The sequence below is a fragment of the Chrysochloris asiatica genome, unplaced genomic scaffold (genome assembly GCF_000296735.1).
Source record: "Chrysochloris asiatica unplaced genomic scaffold, ChrAsi1.0 scaffold00006, whole genome shotgun sequence".
Lineage (NCBI taxonomy): Eukaryota > Metazoa > Chordata > Mammalia > Afrosoricida > Chrysochloridae > Chrysochloris > Chrysochloris asiatica.
Genome location: NW_006408524.1, coordinates 1351066 through 1373656, shown reverse-complemented (window position 1 = coordinate 1373656; position 22591 = coordinate 1351066). Strand labels below are relative to the sequence as shown.

General features: G+C 51.0%; 1 protein-coding gene across 8 annotated transcripts in view; it reads left to right on the top strand.

Annotated features, from left to right (window-relative positions):
- The window catches only part of CAMK2B (calcium/calmodulin-dependent protein kinase II beta), a 188031-nt gene that overhangs the window by 126106 nt on the left and 39334 nt on the right, over positions 1–22591 (top strand). For all 8 annotated transcript variants that reach the window (XM_006832088.1, XM_006832089.1, XM_006832086.1 and 5 more), the window contains exons 3-4: positions 8224–8283; positions 18573–18627. In XM_006832088.1, coding sequence (XP_006832151.1) covers positions 8224–8283; positions 18573–18627 — 115 coding nt within the window. The remainder of the gene's footprint in view (positions 1–8223; positions 8284–18572; positions 18628–22591) is intronic.

Genomic DNA, 22591 nt, shown 5'->3' with positions numbered 1-22591 from the left:
TGTATTTTGGTATTTTTTATGCTTTCTGAATGCCTCCAGGTAGAAGTGATCAGGGAATGGATTTCCCTTTTCACTCTTCTTCCTGAAAAGTTTCAAGATACCACTGTTGGTCGTTTTGACGTAAGTTAGGATTTAATTTTCGGCCTATTTCCTCTTTTGTCTGCTTGTCCCACTGCACAATCCCTGTTCAGGCCTTTTTTCTAGTCGGAAACAGTTCAGGGTCGGCTGTGGCCGTTTGGTTTTAATTGGAAACTGTCTCTTTAAATTTTGAGTAGATCTGTGCACATGCGTAGTAGAACCCTCCGAGGGTGGGGCTGGAGTGCCCACTAGCTCAGGCACCCCTATAGTCACCAGAATGGAGGTGCACAAACAGCAAAGGACCAATGAACAGATTCCAAAAGAAAAGAATGTCCACACCTTTATCTCCGTGGTTCTGCCAGGTGTCTGTGGCTGCTCCGATCCTTCCCCTGCATGGTCTCATCCAAGATGGCAGCTCCTGGAGCAGCCGAGCATCCTGGACTAGAAAGCAATAGATTTCTTGCTTCTGCCACAAATTCCCCCAGCTATGAGCTTTTCAACCTTCTAAGTATTCCTTTATATGTGGTTCAGAGTTCTGGAACCAGCCCCTGAGCCTGCTTGGTCGGGTATTCTGTGTTGTTGTTGGCGGAGCTCCTTTACTGCACTTCCACCCGATCCACCATCTTGTTTGTTCCTGCTCAAGGTAGCAGTCTTTTGAACTCCCTGTCAAGTAGTTTGATACCATCTGTGGTATTATATTTTCTGACTCTTTGTATTTTGGTCACTTGTTTGAAGCACCCTGTCTTGTTGTGTAAGCTGAAATGATCTGTTTTCTGAGACGTTGTGGTGCCATATTTATCTTTAATTCTCAGGCAATCACTACCTGTCCCCCGGTGGATGTGGCAGAGACTGGAAGTGTGAACGTGGTTTTCTACTCATTGTTGTAGCTCAGGGTGGGTTCATGCACCTCCAGATGCTGTGCATGTAGGGGTGCTCCTAACTGTAGTGTTGGCAAGGTCAGGCCCCAAGAGGGTGCAGGAACAAAGGAGAACCACACGCCTCTTGTGGTCAACCTCCAGCTGTGTCCTGTGCCTGCAGGCTGTTGTGTTTACCACTGTGTGCCAGTCCAGAGCCCGCCCATCTTTCTTCCTGCTGATGTTTTGCTTCCTCTTCCATTGGGCACCCAGCCCACCTCTCCATGCCATCCTTGGAAGCTCAGGGTCCCAGTATCAGCGCCTGTATCTGTCTCACTTGGTATCCCATGTCTTTCTTGCAGAGGGTGGGCTAAGTGCATCTGTCTGCTTGACCATCTTGCCCTGGAAGTCCCTTCTTTTTCCTTGGATGAGTGACTTTATGGGGGTATAAATGAGTACTGTGTTATCCGTGGGACGTTTCTCTGGTGAGAAATATAACTAGCTCCTTTCTATGCCTTTGCCAGAGTGTCTGCAAGCCAGTCACTCACTAGCATGTGTATAATGGTGAACACACACATACATACACGTGGGATGAAACAAGCTGGTCACCTCCTGGCTTAAATGTGTACCCACAGGTACATCCCCTTTTCTCCATTTAAGGTCTGGGGTCCTAAGCCTGCCTGAATTTAGGAGAGGATTAGATTATGAGTGCTCTTCCAGGTTGCCCATCCAAGGGGAATGTGAACTGAGTTCTCTGAGAGGCTCTCACCAGCATGAGTGACAAACTCCTACTCATCCTTCAGGACCCCACTCAAACATTGCACTTCAAGTCTCCCACAGGCAGACTCAGGATCGTAGATGCTCTTGTTTTCTTTTGGTTTAACGCAGGTGCCTCATTGCATCAGCAGCTCCTGGAGGCCCAGGACCTTGTGTTACCCTGACCTCCAAGGCCTATGCAGGTGCTGCTGGTGCTCGCAGAGGCAGGTGGGTAGGAAAGGTTGTGTCTTATATTGGGTTCTCTAGAGGAGCAAAGCAGAGAAGCTTACATATGCATACACAGATAGCTTCATCTTACAGGGATGGCGTGTGTCATTGTAGAGGCTGACAAGTTCCCAGTCCATGGGGTGGATGTCAGGCTAGAGACGTCTCCTGACTCATGTAGCTGCAGGGATGAGGAATGCCACATTGGCAGATCAGAGGGCAGGCTGCTGGTTGTGAAGGGGGTAAATCCAAGGTTGGCAGGTAAGATGGTAGCAGAGGCTAACGACTTCCAGGAATGGCAGGTAATATGGCAGGTCACTGGTTCAAATCCAAGGAATCTGAGGTCAGATGAGGAGGAGCTGGTGCAGGATTCAGATCCAGCAGAGTGAAAAAGGAGCTTTTCAGAATATCCATATGTATTGGAAGTAGGTCACACCCCCAAGGAAACTCCTTTTCAGCTGATTGGCTGCTCCCAGCAGCTCTGAGCCAGGAGGTGATTTCATTATATCCCATTTCATCATGCAGATGACTGTATCATAGCTGCCAGACCCTTCCACGGTGCATCTGAAGGGATTGGGCAGCCACCGTGTAGGAGGTTGGAGGTGTTGGCCATGCCACAGGTTCTGGAGGTGGGATGTGGAGGTGATGTGGAGAATGACTCCAAGAGCTCTCACCCAGACACCCTCCAGAAGCCCCCAACATCTACCCTAACCAGGACACTGCATGGTGAGGACGGCTGGACTGTGCTCATTGGCCTCTGTAGGGACCTCCATTGGCCAGAGTGCCAGTCTGGGGTCCTATAGGGTGGTGGAGCCCCAGGCAGGGCAGGGATGTAAGCTGTGTGTGTGAGGCTGCCTCTGCAGTACCCTTGAAGACAGGCTTCCTGACCGCAGAGCTTCCTGCTGCCCATTCCCAATCCCTGCTTGCTGAACACTGCCACCTCTCTGTAGGTACAGGAGGGGTGGGTCCCTTAGGGCCAGGGCCTTCCTTGTCTCTCCTAAGCTACCTAGAATGAAGTGGGCAGGCCCAGAGGAGCAGGAGAGGCAGACCAGAGGCCAAAGTCCATCCTAGACCCTGCAGTGTAGGCACAGGGAATAGGTTGGGGTTGCAGTTCTCCAGGTTTCACCTGGTGTGTTGAGTTTATGACTTACTTATTGTCACTGTTTGGGGTTAGATGAAATTTCCTTAGCCTGATCCAGAATGGTGTTAAAGATCTACGCCAGCCAACTATCCCTCCGTTAATGTTCTACGCATGATGGGTTCGGTAATTCACTGCCCTGGCCACACAGAACTCAGAGACAATGCTCACATTGTCACGGTTTTATTTGGAAACTTGTCAGGGTACAGTGCAGGACCAGCCAAAGCTCAGGCAACAGTCCTGTGTCAGAACAGCCTCTCCTCAATCGTGCCCACAGGCAGGCTCCTCGCTGCCCAGGCAATGTCTCAGAGCTCTTTCAGGACTGCTGATAGATGCCCACAGGGCACACCTCTCCACCACAAGTCTCAGTTTGGGGGCACTCAGCTCTGTCTCTGTGGATCAGCAACCTGGAAGCACCCCACTCGCAAGCAAGCCTCCTGCCCAGAGTCCCAGCTTTCTTTGCTCAGTGGGCTGGGTAGCCAACTCCTTTGTCTTGTGCTCGGACTCTTGGCTCTGCTGCTCCCCTCCAACATCACAACTCTCTGTGCCTGGGTTGGGAGGTTCAATGTGCAGGAATCTTAGCGTCCAAAGGATGCAGTCTTCTTCTGACTCTTCTTCTTTGAGGGCAGTAAGATTCCCTTCCTGTTTCTGAGATGACTCATTTTAAACCCACGTTAGAGTTCCAAGTTTTTACTATCAGAGTTTACTCTGTTAACAATCCCAATGGAATTATCATCATCCTATCAGCATCTTTTCCCATCTTTTCTCACCCAGGCCCACCAGGAAAAAAGTTGTTTGGTAGGAGTTACAAGGATTCTGGGTAGAAGAACTGTATGAGGTCATTCTCTGCACTGCGGATCAGGTTTATGGCGTGACCCTGGAAATTCAGTAATAACCCCACTGTGTGAAGATAGCAAGGTCCATGCATTCTTAAGAGTTTTTGTGAGGCCAGGGAACCCTCATCACCCCAAACTGCCTTCCTGAGACAACCACTCCCCACAGCTCCTTTCTTGTCCATTTAGATATGGGGTTGTGATGTGTGGTCTTGGTGGGACAGAACAGGGACTGCAGGCTCATCTACAGAGGGGGCAGTCTGCCAGGCAGGACATGGGGTGGGGGGTACAGCCCCTGGGCTCTACCTACAGTCATGGGGACACTCACCCTTTGGCTCTACCTGTGACCAGAGGGAGACCTGGCTTGGACTCTGTGGTCAAGGTGCTTTTCTCACCACCACAGAAATACCAAGGGCACTGGCATGGCGTTGTAGGATAAGCACCGCACTGCATGGTTGGCTTGTAGCTAGAAACGACTCGACAGCATTTGACAACAGCACACAAATACATATAAGAATTTTGGATGGCAGCTCAGTTCTCATTCAACTCTCAGAATAAAATACAACCATTTAAATGAATGACTTAGCAGGAAAATGGTTCCATACAAATGTTTTTTCTCCTGTTTTGGTTTGTTTTAAATTTGTGACCACAATCAGGCATTTTTCAAAAGAAAACAGTTTACCCTGTCTCTGCCTCCAATTCTCCTTGACCCTGCTCAGCCCTGGTCCCTACCAATCAGTCCTCTTCCTTCCTGTCCGTCTGCAGTACCTTGTGAGCCACCCAGGATGGTGGAATATGGGCTGCAGGTTAGATAACAGTGTTGCTAGAGTTTCGGAACCTATAGTGGCTCTGGAATTACTTAGTAGAACGCCCTGGAGAAGTGTCCACAGCATGACCTGCCCAGGGACTCAGAGTGCCTGGCTAGTTCTCCAAGGCTTCAGAGAAGGCAGTGAATATCATGTGCAAACTTGGAAGGGGAACTGTACATGAGACCTTTGTACTAGTCTTGGCAGCTTTTTTCCTAGTTGGAAAAATTTCAGATTAATAAGCTTAAGAAAATACTACAAAAGATGAAAGCCCACCTCCCCACACCTGTGAGGCCCTGACTGTCCCAGTAGAAAGAACACGAGTTCTGAGACTGGAAATAACCATTCACTTGCAGTTCTCTAATGTGTGGCCCTGTGGATGTGGGGCCTGCTCCCAGTCCTAGGTGGTGACTAGTATCTGCTTTTGAGGTATGTAGAGATGGGTAAGGGAGCCCATTCTGTGTGTCTCTGTCTCTGCTTTGTTTGATTTGCAGAGGTCACAGTGTGTTCATCCAATTTAACATTGGTGGATATTTGGGATGTTTCCAGTTTTGATGTTGTTGCTAGTCAATTCCAACCCTACGCACTGTAGAATGAAACAATGTCCAGTCCTGCGCTGTCCTCACAATCTGTACTACGTTTGAGCCCATTGCTGCCTCCACTGTGCCAATCCATCTCACTGGAGGTGGGGTGGGGGGTGGGGAGGGGTGTCTTCCTCTTTTTCATTGACCCTCCACTTTACCAAGCATGATGTCCTTCTCCAGGGACTGGTCCCTCTTGATAATATGTCCAAGGTATGAGAGATGAAGTCTAGCCATCTTGGTTTCCAAGGAGCATTCTTGATGTACTTCTTCCAACACAGATTTGTTTGTTCTTTTTCTATTTGAACAACTGCCTCTTGGTGCATGCACAGGTTCCTCATGAGCACAATGAAGTGTTCTGGAATACACATTCTCCACAATGTTATCATCCATAGTTTGTCATGATCCACAGTTGAAAACGTTTGCATACTCAATAAAGCACAAGTAAACATCTTTCTGGTACTCTGCTTTTCAGCCAAGATCCATCTGACGTCAGCAATGATATCCTTAGTTACAACTTTGCTTCTGCATCTGGCTTGAGATTCCAATTTTAGGTTATCATCAGTACTACTCTCTACCCCCCTGTGTGCCTCTGGGCACCTTTGCTTCTGTTGCAGTGGAGAGTCTGGGCTGGCTTTGCTCTGTGGTCTGTGTAGGAAGGTGAGCCCCCAAGCCTTGCTGGTCTGGGTTTGGAGGGAAGGGAGACACTGTTCCTTCAGCTTGCGGACAGTACCATAGCTGGGCACCTGACTCTGGAGGAGCCTGGTCCTTCCTGCTGTGATGGCCCCAAACTACAGTCTGTTCCCCACCTCATGCTGCTGGGCTCCTCAGGACTGTCCTAGAGGGAGAGGGTAAGAGCTTAATGGATGTCCTAGTGTTGGCATGCTTTTTCCTGCTCCACCAAGGGACATGCAAAGTCCCCAAAAGTCCATGTTCGGGTGTCTCCCATCCAGACCTTCACTGACCACATGCACAGGAAGAGCCCACTTCTGGAATGACTCGGCGGCCTTCCAAAAATGGGAGATCTCAGGGGTTGGCTCCTCTCCTTCCAGAAGGGCGCTGTTGGGGTAACATCTCTGCTTAAGTGAGGCACTTATAGACTTGCACTTTAGAATCGTTTCTAAATTAACGTGTTAATTGTTCCCCCCACTGATGAGTGCTATTTGGGGTTCCCCAGGTAAATTTAACAGCCTTACAAACCCCATACGGATCCTATGAGTCAGCACTTAACAAGAAGTTAGGAATCTGTCTGTGACCAGCTTTGGTGTGTTAATGCTGTAGTTCTTGTGCCCTTGCTTCCAGTCTCTGTGAGGGACTCAGCTGGCATGGCGTAGGGGACCTGCCCCAGACTCCCCCTCCTCAGTCACAACCCACCTCCTGGAGGAGATTACCTTAATCGTCGTCTTTGTAGCTTTCTACATGTGGCTATGCCTCAGGGACAGGTTTGTTTTGAACCTTTCTGTAAATGAAAGCATGTTTCAGGTATTCCCCTGTTGCACATTGTTGGGTTTAGCCTGACAGCAGGTGCTTTCTTTGCTATATAGTATTCCGTTGTTGCTGTTCACTGCCATTCACTTGGCCTCTAGCTCACAAGGACCCACTCACAATAGAACTGAATGCTGCCTGGTTCTAGGACGTCCCTGTGATCTGTTGCAGATCTTAATGTCTTATGTAGGCTTTTCATTGGCTGATTTTCCAAAGTAGATCACTATGCCTTTATTCCTAGTTCATCTTCTTCTGGAAGGTTCCAATGAAACCTTGTCAGCATTATAGCAACAGGCACTGAGGGCTAGGGGATGGCCACACATGAGCTGCAAAGGCCAGGAAACAAACCCAGGTATCCCAGGGAGAATTCTACCCGTGCAACCATCACTGCCTCTTGGTAGGCCATGTTGTTAGTGGATAGATACCACTGAGTCCTCTTTTGATTCGTGGCAAAGTAGAATTGCCCCCTAGAACTTTCTAGGCTTGTTCTTCATGGAGCCACATCTTTGTCCTGTGGAGCCTAGTGAGTGGTTTTGAACCGCCAGCCTTTGGGTTAACAGTTGAGTGCTTAACCACTGTACCACCAGGAACCCTTTTTTGTGTGACTGTAACTACAATCAATTTATCTTTTCTCCTGCCAATGGAAATGTAGGTTTGTTTCTTTGTTTTTTGCTACTGAAATTTCCGTCAACTTTTTAAATCCTGCTGGGACTTGTTTGTTTGAAATATAACATTTTTTATTGATACACTGTTTGTTCCTTTTTGGGGGTCTGGCCCTATACACCTGCCTCTGGAATCTTGCTCCAGCCTTAGAGATGAGACTTTGAGCTAGAATGGCTGGGGTACTCTTGTACCCCCAGTTTCCAGAGGTGGCTAGCCAATGGGGGAGGCTCAGGGCGCTCCGGGGCTGTGTCTGGTTCCCCCCACAATTCAGTGTGCTCCTCTTTCCCAGACGAGCTATTTTTTCCAGTGCCTTGGGCTCTTCTTCCTGTCCTGCAGCATCAAATGTGGCAAGCTGTCAGCACCCAGACCTGCTGTATGTCCATCTATGCAAGTTGCAAGTGGTCAAGGGATATATCCACTTTGGGATATCTGCCAGAGCCAGTCTCCAAAGTGTCCTCAGGCCTTGCTGCCCTGACTTCAGCAGACACCTCGCAGGAGTCACACAATTAGGGCAGAGAAGTGAAGGACTGAATCAGGGCCTTCGGTTCCACTGTCGGTAGATGGACCTCAGCTCCCCCGGAACTAGTTCCCCACCCCATACCTACCTCTCCACTCCAGTGGGTTCCTGCCAGAGCCTTGCTCAACTGGCCCATACCCAGGTGTTACCAGTGAAACTGCATTGCCCTGGACAAGGCCCCTGCCCCAGTGTTCTCTGCTTACCAACCCCAGTGCACAGTGGGAAGGATGAGCTCACTAGCCAGCACAGCTGTTCACAGCTGATGACTCTTCTCTTTCCGCCCTCAGATCACCAGAAGCTGGAGAGAGAAGCTCGGATCTGCCGCCTGCTGAAGCATTCCAACATCGGTGAGAAGAGGCAGAGGGTGGGGTGGGCGGCCTGCCCCTGTTTGAGGATCCGACTTTCAGACCCGTGTGAAGGAGGCTCAGGGTTTCTGTGGGGCACCGGACAGGGGGTGTAGTTGGGTTGGTCTCCAACCCTGTCCTGTGTCTTGGGGGTGAGGAGGGTAGCAGGCTCTACAGAGAGGGGTTGTGAAACGAGGTGATCCTATGGAGCACTCCAGGTCCACTGCTTGAAAACACACAGACCTTAACGAGGTGTCCTTGGAGTGGCCACACTGAAAACACACAGACCTTAACGAAGTGTCCTTGGAGTGGTCACACAGCAGCCCTGTTACAAAGACTTCCCAAAAGACCGCACCACAGTGCTATCCACAAATTTAGGACCCCCAGCGACATGGATTGGCATAGTGGCAACAGCAATGGGCTCAAGTTTAACAACGATTGTGCTGTTGGGGCGGGATTTCGCTGTTGTGCATGAGGTCATTACAACTCAGAACCAACTCCATGGCACCTAACAACAACCCGTTTCTTGGAGCTGCTAGTGTCCACTTTGGCCCAGGCCAGGTCTGAACAGGCAGCCTCCTGTCTGGGAAGAATGCTGCCCCAGGACCATCTGGAGCTCTAGGATGGAGTAGAAGCGTGGCCAGTGGTCCACCAGGCTCTGGGTGGGGTAGGGCTGCATTTGACTTATGAGGCTGTGGAGAAGGTCCCCAGGACGACCCAGGCTTTGGACTCTGCCAAGAGGACAAGGCCAAAGAGGGTGCCTGGGCTGCCTGGTGCATCTGGGCAACCACTTGGTGGAGTCTCACAACCCGCCCACGGTGTGGAAGCACGGTGTTGGCCTAGAGATCTCAGTCTGTGCCCCCTAGTATCATGGGATCCTCTGCCTGTCATGACACCCTTTATTTATGAAACCAGACTGAGTCTCAGGCTGGGGTGATGCAGTTCTCAAGCTGGTGACCCCACAGTGTGCTGACCCACTGTGATCTCAGCCTCAATTTGGGAGGGACTCCCCTTCCTTACACTTGTGGCATCTGTGCACATCTGGATCCGTGTTAGAGTTCCCTCATGGAGTTGGCTGTGTGTCTGTCTCCACCTCTCCTTGCTTTAGGGGCTTCTGAGATACCTTAGTTGTAGGGAGTTTGGGGACTGAGCCCTCATCTGGGCTGGGCAGCCATCGTTAGTGCCCCTCCAACAGCATTTGGAGCGTGCCACTGACCACCTGGTGTGGCGCTGTGGGTTAATGCGCCAGACTGCAAAGACGTTTGAACTGCAAGATCGGCAGTTCAAGCTCACCAGCTGCTCCTCGGAAACCCTATACAGGGTCGCTATGGGTCAGAATTGACTCGACGGCACTTACAACATCAGCTGCCCCCTCAACACACACACTCCCTTGCCCTGGCCCTCCAGCTTTGTTACCCTCCCTAACCCCACCACACCTTCTCCTCCTTCTGCATCCTTTAAGCCCTAACTGAGGGCCTGTTTGCTCTAAGTATATTTTCAGGATGTGGACAGATCTTCAATAAGCCGCCTCCTAACCCTGCCTGGAGGCGTAGGGGTTCTGGGCTTCCAAGTGGGTCCCTGAGAAGGGGCTGTGGAGTTCTTGCTTGCAGTGACCTCAACACACTCTAGAACCCAACAGAGGGCATATCTGAGCTCGTAGGTGCAGACCCAGAGTTGGGACAGCTGTCTGAGTAGTTGCGGAGGACTTCTAGGAGATGAGGAACCCCCTTCTGTGGGCGGTTCCAGCTTGACCTCTCACCAGGAGCCCAGGGAACTCACAGGCCCCCTGCAAGGCATTAGCCACATGGACCCCCATCACCAGCTGGGGCTGAGGAGGTGTGCTCCTGAAGACAGAGTGTGCCTCCTTCCCCAGCAGCTTCCTCATCTGTAAACCGAAGTCTTCCTTTCTTCCTCACAGGAATGCAAGAGCGATGGAGACTGTTTCCACAGAAAGCAGGTGGAGACTGTGAAGCCCCCCGTTCTGAGGTGCCATGCTAGGGGTCTCAAGGGCCCAGGCCCGGACTGAGCCTGTTTAAGACTCTCAAGCTGCATGATCATGACACAGCCATTCCTGTGTGGAGACGCAGCCTCGTCATTTGTGAAATGGGGACATTCAGACAGCCCACATTGCAGGGTGGTTTCAAGCTACTGCTGTGTTACAAAACTACCTCAGAACTTCACTTGCAAGAAGCATATATACCTGACTTCTGTGAGTCAGGAAGTCAAGAATAGCTCAGCTGGGTCGGCAGGGCTGGCTCCGTGACTTAGACAATGAAAATGCAGAGTTTCTTGCTCACAAGTTCTTAAGAATATCCAGGTGGCAATAGCAGAGCGAGGTCCTTCTCCCAGGGCCAGGTTGCTGCGAATGCTGGCCTAGGGGGCTGGCCTGTAACTGAAGACCTGATGGGAACTTGAGGGTCTGTTCCCAGGGCCTCACCCATGGGGAGGCTGGCTCCATGTGATGGAGGAGAAGGAGGCCAAGGAGAGCAAAGCTTCTCCTTTCACATTCAGCTCTGCCTAGTTGTGTGCATCTGAAGCCAGTTACTGAGCCCAGCCCACACTTAGCCGGAAACCTCGTAAAGGGACTGGCTCCTCTAGGTAGGTGGTCACAGGGGTTATTTGAATCTGTTTCTGCTCAGTCTTTCACTCTGCTCTGCATCTGGGGGGGACACTGCCATGTTGCACCCTCCTCTGTGGACCTGCAGCCTAGGCCTGCTCTCTTGTGGAGCCCCCACTTCCAAGCACACCTGTGCTGTACCTGGTTGTCACTTAGTAATCCTGAGGCGGACACAGTCTGCCATCTTAATTCTCTGGCATTCCTTGGTGTACGGTGCTACCTCCCTGCTACATGGGCTATTTCCTGTGTCTGTCTTTTCTTCTCTTTTTATAAGAACAGTACTCAGAGAGGAAGACAGCCCACGCTGCTGCAGTATAACCTCATGCTAACTTAACTGATAACATCTTCAAAAACCCTGTTTCCAAATGAGGTCACATTCACAAGTTCAGGGGTTAGGACTTACACATACCTACCCCCACTACAATTCAATTCATGACAGTCTTCCCACTCTCCTCCCCAAATTCATGTTCCTCCCATAATACAAAACACCTTCATGCCTTCCCAGCATCCCCTGTAAATCCCAAATCTCATCTAAGCCATCTAAATTAGGTAGCGGTGAGGCTCTGGGTGTGGCCTATCTTGGGAGAAATTCTTCATCTGTAGATCTGTGAAACCTAGGATACAGGCTGCTTCTACAGTGCAGTGATGGGACATGCACAGGTAGGCATTCCCATTCTCAACGGAAGAAATTGGAAGGAAAAATCAAGTTCTAAGCAAGTCCAAAGGATCAGCATTGGACTGCGAATCACAAGGTCAGCTGTTCAAGCCCACCAGCTGCCCCTTAGAAACCCTATACAGGATTGCTATGACTTGGAACCGACTAAATGGCACTTAACAACTAGCAAATCCAGAACCTAACATGACAAATCCCATTGGATCTCAAGGCTTGAAAATAGCCCTGTGGGTCCAACAGGATGGTGAGCCCATTCTCTGAAACTGGGGAAAGAGTAGCCCTACTTCCTGGGCTGTGTCCTTGGGTTTACAGTGACACCCCTGAACCATCCTTGGGAACCATCCTTTCCTTTTCTTGAAGAACAAGACATGCTTGTAGCTTAATACCATACTGGCCCATTTTCTTTCATAGTATTTCAGGAGTCTAGCACTCGCCCCTTAATTTTGTCCCATCTACATACTCTCATTGGAGTCCTGGTGTGGCACTGTGGGCTAATGCATCAGACTTCAAAGACATTTGAACTGCAAGGTCGGTGGTTCAAGCTCAGCAGCTGCTCCTTGGAAATCCTATACAGGGCTGCTATGGATTTGACTTGATGGCATTTAACAACAATAACAACAATAATGTATTCTCAGTAGCTTCACATGTGTGTGAAAGTTGGATCGTGAATAATTGATGCATTTGAGTTATGGTGTTGGAGGAGAATATTGAAAGTACCATGGAGTGTCAAGAGAATAAACAGATCTGTGTTGGAAGAAGTACAGCCAGAGTGCTCCTTGGAAGCCAGGATGGCCAGACTTCGCCTTTCATACTTCAAACATATCATCAGGAGGAATCAATCACTGGAGAAGGATATTATGTTTGGTAAAGTGGAGGGTTGGAGAAAAAGAGGAAGACCCCCAATGAGATGGATTGGCACAGTGGTAGCATCAATGGGCTGAAACATAGCAGTGATTGTGAGGCTGGCCCAGGTAGTGTTTTGTTCTGTTGTGCATAGGGTTGCTACGAGTTAGTACCGACTCAATGGCACCTAACAACAACAACATGGACTGCTAGAAGAGCAAACAAATCTGGGTTGGAAGAAATTTAGCCAGAAACCTCCTTAGAAACCAGGATGGAAAGACTTCATCTTTCATACTTAGGACATATTATCAGGAGCGACCTGCCTCTGGAGAAGGACATCATGCTTGGTAAAGTGGAGGGTCAGTGAAAAAGAGGAAGACCCCCAAAGAGTTGGATTTGGCACAGAAGTAGCAGCAGTGGGCTCAAGTGTAACAGTGATTGTGAGGTTGGCTCAGGTCCGGGCACTGTTTCATTCTGTTGTGAATAAGTCAATACCTCCTTGATGGCACCCAACAACAACAACATATCTGTGGTTATAGTTTTGTTTGAAGTCCTTCCTGGTGTGGCGCTGTGGGATAAAGCACTGGACCACAAGGTCAGTGATTCAAACTCACCAGCCATTCCTTGGAACACTATACAGGGTCACTGTGAGTCAGAACTGACTCCACGACACCTAACAACAAGAAGGCCTATTTAGAAATGGATTTTCTCTGTTAAAATAATGAAGTAGTATTGATGTGTTGTTGTTGTTGTTATGTGCCGTGGAGTCAGTTCCAACTCATAGCATCCCTGTACAGGGTTTCTGAGGCTGTAAATCTTTACAGGAGCAGAAAGCCTCATCTTTCTCCCACGGAACAGGTGGTAGTTTCGAACTGCGGACTGTGAGATTAGCAGCCTGATTCGTAACTACTATGCTACCAGAGCTCCTTAGTATTGATATAAGGTGGGTCTTAATCTTTTTTGAGGTCTAATAAGAATGAATTAAGCAAGACAAGGAATCACAAATGGAGGGGAAGCTACACCCCACACGATCACCAAGGAATCCAGGAAAAGAAGCTCAGAATAGATGTAGTAAGAGGGAGCCTTACAGAGCTGGCACCCTGAATTCAAACTTCTAGCCTCTTCATCTGTGAGACATTACATTTCCGTCCGTTATAGTTGCCCACGTGTGGTATTTCTGGCAGCACTAGGTAACTAACTACAAGTCATCTCAAAGCAGTCTGGTCTTATTCTATCAAAGACCTTGAAACTCTCGCAGCTTCTACTCATTACCCAATTCTAAGATCCCCCTCACATTTGTTACAGTAGCACTCCACTTTTCTGCGTGTTAGTTTTCTAGAGCCGTTGTAACAGTACCACAAATGGGTGACTTAAAATGAAATAAATTTATTGTCTCACACGTTTGGAGCCCAAGCCATTACCCTCGAGTCGATTTTAACTCACAGTCACCCTATAGGACAGAGTAGAACTGTCCCATAGGATTTCAGAGGTGATAATCTTTTTGGAAACAGATGGCCACATCTTTCTCCTGTGAAGTGGCTGGTGGGTTTGAACCACCAACCTTTTGGGTTAGCAACTGAGTATTTAACAGTTGTGCCATCAGGGTTCTTTTCTGGAGGCCAGAGGTCTCAGGTATCAGCAGGGTTATGTTCTCCCAAAGACTCTTGGGAAGAACTCTTCCTTGTCTCTTTCAGTTTCTGGGAGCCCTGGGTGTACATTGACTTATATTTGTGCATCCTGCAAACTCTCCCTCAGATTGCATTAGAACGTCTTCAAAGATTCTCTTTCTCCCAAAATGGTTATATTCTCAGACACAGGGGTTGGGACTTGAACAGATCCTTTTTAGAGATTCCATAACATTACTGAACCCATGTTAATGTGGTCAGGAGCTGTCCTAGGTGCTGAAGTCGGTACCTCCAGCAGAAAGGGTCAAGCCTTCATCACACTCACATGGGGAGGTACAGAGACAAGAAATAGATAGATAACTTTGGCCCCAGTAGGCTTGCAGCTAGTAAGACTAGCAGATATCCCAAGGCCTTGGATGCTGGGAATATAGGAGCTAATGGAGCCTATGGCAGCCAAAAATTTTAACTGTCTTGATTGGATTGCTGACTGTAAGGAAACCCTATACGTGGTCTCTGTTCATGGGAACTGACTGAATGGCACTTAACAATGATGACATTAGCATCACAAAACTGGGCCTGTGTCAGGACTTCAGGGCAAACATCAGAGCCCCATTCAGCCCTGGCCCAGGGGGCAGAGTTTGACAAAGGTTTATGTGTGAGGCTCCTCAGCCTCCTCCTTCCTTCGAGCTCTCCCTCCTCATACAATAACTTGTCTAATTGGGACTCTGGCTCTCTCCAGCCACTGGCCACACCATGCAAAGGAAGCAAGTACTTTTCATTGTTTCCCCTGCACCTTGTTCCTAGGTTGGCTGATCCCAGGCAGGTAGGTACACTGAAACACGTGTGGTCTTAGGAGACTCGTGCCAGTAATGAGCATACCAGTGGAAGTTTGACAGCCATTCAGTCTCTGAAACATTCACTGCTGCCTGCGTTGCCGCAGCTCTTCTTCTAAGTGGTTCTGCCACATGTCCCTGCCTTCTGGGGACCACAGAACCTCCCAGGGCACAGAGAAGGCTGGTGGGAAGGGTGGACAAGGTGAGATATGGGTGGGGTCAGTGCTCCAAGCAGCCTCTGGGGTGCAGAAGGACATCCCCATCTCCAACTGTTCCCTGGAGCATAGAGGGGAACGTTGGCCGATCCCAGGGCCCTTTCTCAGCAAGAGGGTAGAGGTCACAGCCCTCAGGCCCCTAAAACAAAGCCTGAAGGTGTCAAAGATGTCACATCCCAAGGGGGTTGTGGGGAGTGGCAGAGAGAGAGAGAAGCAGGCTTGGAAGGGATCATTGTTCGCCTGATGTAGGCTTTCCCAGATTTAGCTCTTCCAGACATCATTTTAGGACTTCCAGGGATTTATTTCTGTGCCACATCTGTATGCTACTTAGAGCATTACTTAGTGTTTTCATCTGAATCAATTTTATAACATTTTTTAACCCGGCCCAGTTTTTAACAATATTCTGTGAAATCTTGTGTAGATTTTTTCCCTAAACCTTTAAAATAAGTGCATAACTACTTAGGGTAGTGCTGTGACTCTGTCGGATAAGCACTGGATTGCTAACCACAAGGTTGGTGGTTCAAGCCCACAAGGAGAAAGATGAGGTGTTCTACTGAAAGATTAACAGCCATGGAAACTCTATACAGGGTCGCTGTGAGCCTGAACTGACTCAATGGTAGTCATTGACCACCACAACAACGTAACTATCGCGGGCACTTATCAACAACAACAGTAACCTAACTGTTTTCACATGCACACCATCTGAACTACCCACATGCTCCTTTGTGGGAGACGACCTGAGCTGGCCTGGAGGGGAGGTGAGGTAGAGCAGACCCTGAGAGGGCAATCCAATGACAGAGGCATGGAGTGGAGGGTGGGATGTAGCCCCCTGAGAGAGTAGTCAGAAAGCCCAAAGATCAGACCCCTGAAGCACGCCACCCCCCAAGCACATACAGGTACCTCTGAGCCTGGAGGAGGGGAAGAGAGAAAGTCCACAGAGAGCCCTCCCCGTTCCTCCCTCCTCTCATCCCTTCCCCTTCCTCTTCTCCCCTCCTCCCTCATTCCCCATGGAGTCCTGGTGTGGCGCTGTAGGAGAAGCACTGGACCGCAAGGTTGGTGGTTCAAACTCACCAGCCGCTTTTGGTGGTTTAAATGCACCAGGGTTGCTGTGAGTCGGAACCAACTGGACAGCACTTAACAACATCATCTATTCCCCATACTTTTCTTCTCCACTCCAGACTTACCGTTGAGAAAATATCAGAGGGGACACTCTTGGAGGCATGGGGACTGTTCAAACAGTGCTGACCCTTTGGGAGACCCACAGGGTTGATTGGGCGCCTCTCAATTAGACAGGAGTCTGGAGACAAGGGGCTTTTATTTAGCTCGGGAAGGTTGTGGTGTCGGTGTGGCAGGCACCCTGGGCCAAGTGGGGGCCTGTGGTGAATTAGGCAGTCTGGAAAGGTCCTCTGTTGTTGGTACAGTCCTCAGTGAGGGAGGGCTGCCCTAGGCTGCTGAGAAGGAAGGATTAATAACAAGGTGAGTACACCCTCTTGAGGCAGGGGTGTGCTGACGCAGGAAGAGTTGCTGCAGGCCTGGGACAGTGCAGGGTACACAGGGCCTTGGAAGACCTCACTTTCTGAGGGCAGGCGGGGCAGAGGGGGAGGGCTGGGTGCCTGCCCTTGAGCAGATCCAGAAGTGGTGCAGGCCAGGAGAGGAAGGCTCCAGGCACAGGAAGGAGGTCGGTTGGCAAGGGGTGCAGAACCACAGTACCTGTTCTCCCTGCCGTGACTCTGTCAGGCATGTCTTTGTAAGGCCTCTCTCAGGGTTGGGGTCTTCCTTGGGAAATCACTCTGGGGGTGACAGCGGTCATGACTTGCCCTGTTACCAAGAGTATCGGCATGTGCAGGGCTCTGCACGCTCTGGGTGACACCCTGTGTGTGGGTTCTCTAATCACCATCACCCAGGGGCCCCTGCCTGGCTGGTACATGAGGTAAAAAGGGCAGACGTTCTTCACTCAGCCGGCTCTTGGGTGAGGGTGGGACTGAGTGTCAAAGGGAGAATTCTTCAGGGGCATCTGTGCTGACCCTGGTGGAAGCCTGTGGACCCCTCTGCACCTTTCTCAGTAGAACTGGCACCGTTCGGCCAGGTGCAGGCAGCTCCTCAGAAATAGCACCTTCTGGAAACATCTGAGGCCCAGGGGCTGCAAGGTAACAGAAAATGGGGGTGGGGCAAATTACAGCTGCTGAGTGTGGAAGATTCTAGCAGGACAGCTCCTGGGAGGACTGGTGCCAGATAGAAACTAGGACACATGAGAGAGCGTGAGGAGGAAAGGGGTCAGGCTGGAAGTCAGTGCCTGTTTGCTTCTCAAACCTGGACCGCGAGCACCAGCTGTACCAGCGGTGGTCCTGAGAGCAGAGGGGAGTAGGGTCCAGGTCTGTCTGCCAGGACCAGGGGAATCCAAGGACAGGGCTTTGAAGTCTGAGCTTAGCTTGCCTGACACCTTCATCCTTTGTGCACTGGCCTCTACATCTACAAGTTATGCAGCAGGGTCCGTGCAAAGGTTGAGTGAACCCATTTACGCACAACACTTTAAGGTGTCTGGTGTGTACTGATCACTCAATAGATGCTTCATTACTGCTGCTGTTGTAGCGACAGGTGGGTTTGGCAGAGGGGAGCAAGATCCAAACTGAATGGCTCCTTAGAAGTATTTGCTCTGTAGTGCCCAGGAGAGAGAGGAATGGGGTCTGCTTTCTTTGTGCTGAAAGTCACTTAGCTGTTCATTAATTCATTTACTCAGCAAATCTCAGCCTGCCCAGCTCTGTACTGGGTGTTGCTCTCAGTTCCAATGATCTGGAAAAAACAGACAAAAATCCATGCGTTTCTATAAACAGTAACCACGAAGAGCACGTAAGTGGCCCTGGCTCCTCCCTGCTGGGTCCCCATGTCAGCGGCAGGTCTGGGACTCTGGACACAGGGCCACGCCTCGTAAACCACAGCACTTGGCTCCACCTTGCCTCCGGCCTCCTTAGGCCAGCCCCTGAGCTTCTCCCCTCCCCACCGCTGGGTGCTCTCAGGCTAGTTCTGGGCTGGGTGGGAGGAAGACAGAGAAATTCCTCTCAGCTGCTTTACCACACAGAGTCTCCATTCAGTGACTGCTTTCCTGGGCCTTGGGTGGGCGAAGTTGCCCACAGGGCTGAGAGGGGCCTGGCTCTTTGTCAGTGGAAGTGGGGATAAGAAAGTAAAAACAAGCAGGTGGTTTTCCTTTCTATTGCGCACCCAACCCCAAGGCGTGGGGCCCCGAGCTATCCCACAGGCTTCTCAGGAGGTATCTAACCCCAGAAGATCTCGTGGCCACCGCTGGGCCTTCCCCATTCACCACCCTGGGTAGGATCCAGCTCTCGGTTACTGTGAGGAACTTGCTGCTCTGGGGGCTGGCTAGTGACCTGGGATGAGCAGACCACTCTGTGCCATGGAGGAGGCAAGCCCAGGTAAAGGGTGCTCACCCTGGCTCCATCAGCTCCTTAGGTTACTCTCCTGTCCCCACAGTGCGTCTCCATGACAGCATCTCTGAGGAAGGCTTCCACTACCTCGTCTTCGACCTGTAAGTACCATAGCTGACCACCTCACCCACTCCAGCCCCAGTGGAGACTCTCTCACCTTCACTTCTGTTGCTGCCCTACCTGGCCCGGCCACCCTTACCTCTTCTCTGCATGGAGGGGTGAGCCTGCGTGCTGGAGGCAGGGCAGAGGTCTCAGGCTGGGACGGCACTGAGAAGGGGCAGCAGTGGGAAGGGGAGCAGGTGCTCACTGAGCTCCAGGCGGCATCTTGTGAGGCTAGATCTGAGCACCCTGGACACCTCTCTCCCTTCCCTTGGGCCCTCATGCCACTTGACTTGGAGCTTCAGAGGTGCCTGCTGGGATGACATGCGTGTGTAAATGTTGGCGTAGAGACAAGAAGGTATCGTGTGGTGTGAGCTCTCAGCTGCCTCTCACCTCCCTGATTTAGGAGTGGTGACCTCATCCCCTCCCTCCATGAGCAGAGCTATATTTAGCTGCTTGTCAGTCTGTGCAGCCCTGGGACCCTGTGTGGTCAGGGTTCAGAGACCATGACTTGCCCTGTGGCCTGCCTGAGCCTGTCACTGCCTGCCCTACAGCCACCCTCACCCACCCTCAGGCTGGGCCTGAGTGGGAAGGAAGATGCTATGGCTGTGAGGGCATCCCAGGTACCCCAGTGTGCCCACAGGCCCTCGGCCCTACCTGGCATTGCCACCAGTGTCTGGGCCTGGCCACCTGTGGGCTCAAAGCTGTTCCCTAGAGTGCCCAGAATGACTCATGCCCTGAGAAGGGGCAGGCCCACTACCACCCTGTGTTCCCTCAGTCTCCCCCCAACACCTGGCATGTTCTCTAGGAAGTGTAGAAGCCACTGGATGTAAGGAGCAGGCAGCGTCTCCACCCTGGTAGCCGACAGATGGTGGCCTGCGTGTTTGGAGCAGATGGGGAGAGAGAATGGGTGTTCATATGTATATATGTATGTATTTGCATGTGTGCATACGCTAATGTGTTCACAGGTGTGCTTGAACGTGTGCACGTGTTCATGTGTTCACGTGTGTGCTTGAGCGTGTGCGCATGAGTGTTGCCCCTTATACTTGCATGTGCGTGCATGTGTGTGGGCACACGTGTGTGTGTGTAGAAGACTCTTGCCTCAGAGCACCAGCACACTTAGGTGTATGGGTCAGAACTGTGAAGGTGGGCAGGGAAGAGGAAACCAGCTGGCTGAAGGAGTGACTTGGGCCCCTGTATAGCCTTTTCCAAACCTTTCTTGCCCCCCAGATACAGCTGAACTGGAGTTTGCTGAAATCTTAGCTCAGGGGACCTCCAGACAGCCCAGGCACACCTCCCACTTAGAGTGCCCTGGAGCACCCCACAGCCCTCTGGCCTCCAGGGCAGGAAGTATGTGAGCAGAGGACACACAAGACAGGGACTGTGAGTAATAGTCCCTCTGATCTCCCAGGGCTCTTAAAGACACAGGGCCACAGCTGGCTCCTTCCCAGATCCCTTCCCAGGCTCAGGGGGCCCTCCACTGTGCTGTCTGCAGGGGGTTTGATTGGGAATGCACCTTCTGACTGGGTTGGTGTCACCTTGAGGAGATCGGTGTCAGCTGAAGGCTCAGGATTCTGGTGGTTAACAGCTACTCCCTATGCTTGGGGACCTGGCTCTGGAACAGGAGACTTACATAAATCATGTGTCAATCAGTGTCTGAGTGATGGATGTTGGGCCATCTGGACCAGGCTCTTCCTGGGCAAGAGTGAAAACCTCAGATTCCCACAGCAGTAACAGGATGGTGACAGGGAGCACAGTTCCTGCCCCTAAAGCTCTGGACTGAAGGAGACTGTGGACTTGGAGTCTAACACCCCTGAGCCCCAGCCCCAGGTGGCCTCTCTGTGCTGCAGTCCTTGCCAAAGATCTGGTCAGCCTTTTTTCCACTGACCTGTGACAGGGCTGAAGGTCTAAGAGAGTGGGTGTGTGGAGGGATACACAGTGGGTCATAGACCTGAAGAATGCCAGGCCCCTCTCTTGGACTCTACCTAGGGTTTGTTCTTCCTGCTAAATATGTGCACATGCCTGTGTGCACATGTGTGCATGCAGACACCCCAACACAGGCTCTCCAAGCTCAGGGGCCATACCGGATGCCCCTGGAAGACCATGCCTAGAAACAGTGTTTCCTGGTAGACAGTGTGGGGTCTCACGGGACACACAGATGTGATGAGCAGCTAAGTGACAGGAAAGAGAAGAAGAGGTGGCGGCAGACAGCCTGAGTTCAGCAACATGGCCCACCATTTGAGGGACACAGAACAGCAAAGCCCGTTGGCCTGTTGCAGAAGTCCCAGAAACAGACTCAAGGCAGAGCCTTTGCCCCGACCCAGGACAGAGAAGGAGGTTCCTAGTCTATTCATGCCCTGCCATTTTAACTTGGGCCCCCCCACAGCACTCCTCACAGCAACCTTGACAGGGGCTGTGGCTGCTCCGGCTTTCGAGATGATCGTGATGGCCTATGTGGGTCCACAGCTCCAGAAGCAAACGGTAGCCTGACCTGACCTCAGAATCCTGATCTCAAAGCTGGCTCAGGAGAGTGTCTTGGAGGGGTGAGGAAGGCAGACTGCTGTTTCCTTTGGACACTTGCCTTCTCCGAGGCTCAGTTTTCTCTAAGATCATAATAGTCCCTCATTCTAATGACTGTTGGGACATCTTACATGAGGACAGACTCAACTTACCTGAGTACACTCAGATAAGGCATTTAACCCAGCACCTGGGGCATCCTAGCACTTCATACCCTTCAACATAAATACCTCTCTCCTGTTGCTCTGCCATGGGCCAGCCAGCACTAGGTGCTGAAACACAAAAACAAGGAAAACCTGAGCCCAGCCTTTCCAGGAACTAATGTGTGGAGGCCAGCATGGCAGCAGAAATGTGGCTGGGCACCTGTTGGACACTCAGGGAGAGGGTGTGGATGTAGAGGGAGGTGCCCACGTGTGTCCTTGCATAGACATTGGGAGCTGGGGGATTCTAGACTGCCTCAGTGTGGAAAACCTCTAGGTGGTGTCCCCTGGAGCTTGTTAATGGGTGAGGGGCTTGGGTGGATCCAGGAATGACCTCATCTACTTCCCTGTAAATCAGGACAATGTGTGCCAACCTCTTCTACCTGTGGCCCTGTTACCGTTATGCCATCTCTGCCTTCTTCAATTGCCCAGGCTGGGGGAACCTGGGCATCCCACACCCTTCAGGTTCTAAGAGGTCCTTCAGGCAGTGGCTCCTGCCCCTGGAGCACCACCAGACTGTAAGGCCACTCATGGGGTAGGTGTTGCACATAGCAAGAGGAAGTGTTGATGTGGGTCCTGTCTGCTGGGCACCATCACTGCTCCCTTCCTCGATGACTTCAGTACCTCAACCACTGGACAGGCCTCCAGAGCAAGTTGCCATGTTGTTTGCTCCTGTAGTGACTGTCGCCTCTGTGGCCCCAGGGGATTTGGGAAGGGAATACTAGATCTTATCAGAACCTGGAGTTAGAGTCACAAGGCAGGGGTCAAATAGTACCGAGCCAAACTCCTGTGCTACCCACTCTTGGAGAGCCACATAAATCTTTGCAATTCGGTGTTTTCATCTGTAAGCTGAGTGTGTCACGCCATGGTTGTGAATATATTAACCACCTTCATATAGGAGTAAGCGCTTGGGGAGTTGTTATGACATAAATAATGATGGTGACAGACTGGTGATGGTGATTGGGTGTTGATGGCACTTGTGGGTCATGGTGACGATAGTGATGGTGATGAATTGTGGTGGTGATGGTGGCAGCTATGGTAGTGATGGTGGTGGAGGTGGTGATGGTGTTATTGGTGATTGTTGTGTTGATGGTGGTGACAGGAGTGGCACTTGTGGGTCATGTTGATGGTTGTGATAGTGTGGATTGTGGTGGTGAAGGTGGTGATGATGGTAGTGGTGGTGGTGGTGATGATGGTGATGGCGGTGGTGGTGATGATGGTAGTGGTGGTGGTGAGGGTGATAATGGTG